We start from the raw sequence: 1,476 nt of genomic DNA on the forward strand, positions 1-1,476 counted from the left end.
TGAGGCCTCGAAGGTGGTGGTCGGCGTGCGCCACCATGGCACTGAGCAAGGCGGAAAGGGAGCTCTCCCTGCACGTGGGGCCTCACCCCTCGAGAAGCCCTTCCCCGACCACCCTTACGCCCCTGCCTCTTCCATCAACCCCTGTCCCCGCACCTGGCCAACAGCGAGCCTGGCGGGGGCCACGGGGTCGGCCCTGCGCGCGGGCCAGCAGCGCCACCTGCTGGGCGGACACATGCGCCGCGGCGGCCACGGCCGGCTCCGGGTCGCCCTGCAGCTGCCCTAGGTCTGCGCCGAGGAGGCGGCTCAGGCAAGGAGGTAGGGGCGCCCGGACGCCCACCCATCCACTGCCGTCCAATCCACCCTCGCACCCGCCCGCTCTCCTGGACCCCCCGTCCTGACGAGTCGGGTCCTCACCCTGGAACAGGGAGTCCAGCAGGTCCTGGTTGATGCGGTTGGGGCTGGCGTGATGGACGAGGAAACCTGGGCCAAAGCAAACCCATGAGCACTGGCCCTGCGGCCCAGCAGGAAAGGGCTGGCCCAGCTCCCAGAGCCCTGGTGCCAGGAACAGTGTGACCCCCGACTGCATCACCTATGAGCACGGTGGCTGCACGGCGCAGGGGGTCCTGCGGGCTCCGCAGGTAGCCCTGAGTCTGGCTCAGGAAGCTGGGAATGTGGCTCGGGTACCGCTGAACCTGGGGACAGAAGGGTTTGTGGAAGGACCGAAGGGCCAATCCTGCATGGAGAGGAGGCTGCAGAGGCGGACCCAGGGTCTGGGGTTCCCAGGGCAGGGCGGCATGGTGTGACGCCTTGGTCCTGCCACATTGTGACACCAATGGTCAGGTTTGGCTGGGGTGGAGACTCAATTCTGGGGGCAGTGGCCCTGGCGAATGCTGGCACAAGTGGGCAGCTGACAGAATCCCCCATGCTCACTGCTTCCTCCACTGACCAGGCGGTGGCAGACGCAGCTTAGGGCCTCAGGGCTGTCGTAGTGGGCCACAGTGACCATCTCCTCCAGCAGGCCCCAGCGAAGGGCCTGGTTGCAGCGGGCCAGGGTCCACTCTGAGCTCTGGGATAGGGGAAGGGAGTAGGGTTAGGGGCCCAGGAAGTGGCAAGAGGTGAGAAGGTGGCCAGGATGAAGGGTGTGAGAAGAGCCCAGGGCAGCCCAAGGGAAGACCGGGCCCCTGGGAGCCCATGCTGCATGCACCTGAGGTCCTCGGGAGAGTCCCTGACCTGTAATACCCGGAGGGGCGGCAGGTGGGAGTGGGGGGTGTCGGATGAGACGGGGGTGAAACGGTCTGGGCGAGGGGGGCGGCTGACCTCAGCAGCATCCCGGCTGGGGTCGTGCAGGCGCAACAGCAGAGGCACGAGACTCCGTAGCACCAGCTTCCGCAGGGGGCCGCGGAGCCCCACCCGGAGCCCACCCCGGCCCCGCCTCACCAACGTCCCGAGGAGCCCGACCGCCGAGGCGCGGACCGC

The 1,476-nt window shown here is 68.3% G+C and overlaps 1 protein-coding gene across 1 annotated transcript in view; it reads right to left on the minus strand.

Annotated features, from left to right (window-relative positions):
• MROH6 (maestro heat-like repeat family member 6) overlaps nucleotides 1-1,476 on the minus strand; it is a 6,591-nt gene that overhangs the window by 326 nt on the left and 4,789 nt on the right. Inside the window, exons 10-14 of the mRNA XM_008583076.1 lie at nucleotides 1,318-1,476; nucleotides 947-1,066; nucleotides 590-692; nucleotides 415-480; nucleotides 180-285 (exon numbers count right to left, since the gene is read on the minus strand). Coding sequence (XP_008581298.1) covers nucleotides 180-285; nucleotides 415-480; nucleotides 590-692; nucleotides 947-1,066; nucleotides 1,318-1,476 — 554 coding nt within the window. The remainder of the gene's footprint in view (nucleotides 1-179; nucleotides 286-414; nucleotides 481-589; nucleotides 693-946; nucleotides 1,067-1,317) is intronic.

The sequence above is a fragment of the Galeopterus variegatus genome, unplaced genomic scaffold, assembly GCF_000696425.1.
Source record: "Galeopterus variegatus unplaced genomic scaffold, G_variegatus-3.0.2 Scaffold2823, whole genome shotgun sequence".
Classification (NCBI taxonomy): Eukaryota; Metazoa; Chordata; class Mammalia; order Dermoptera; family Cynocephalidae; genus Galeopterus; species Galeopterus variegatus.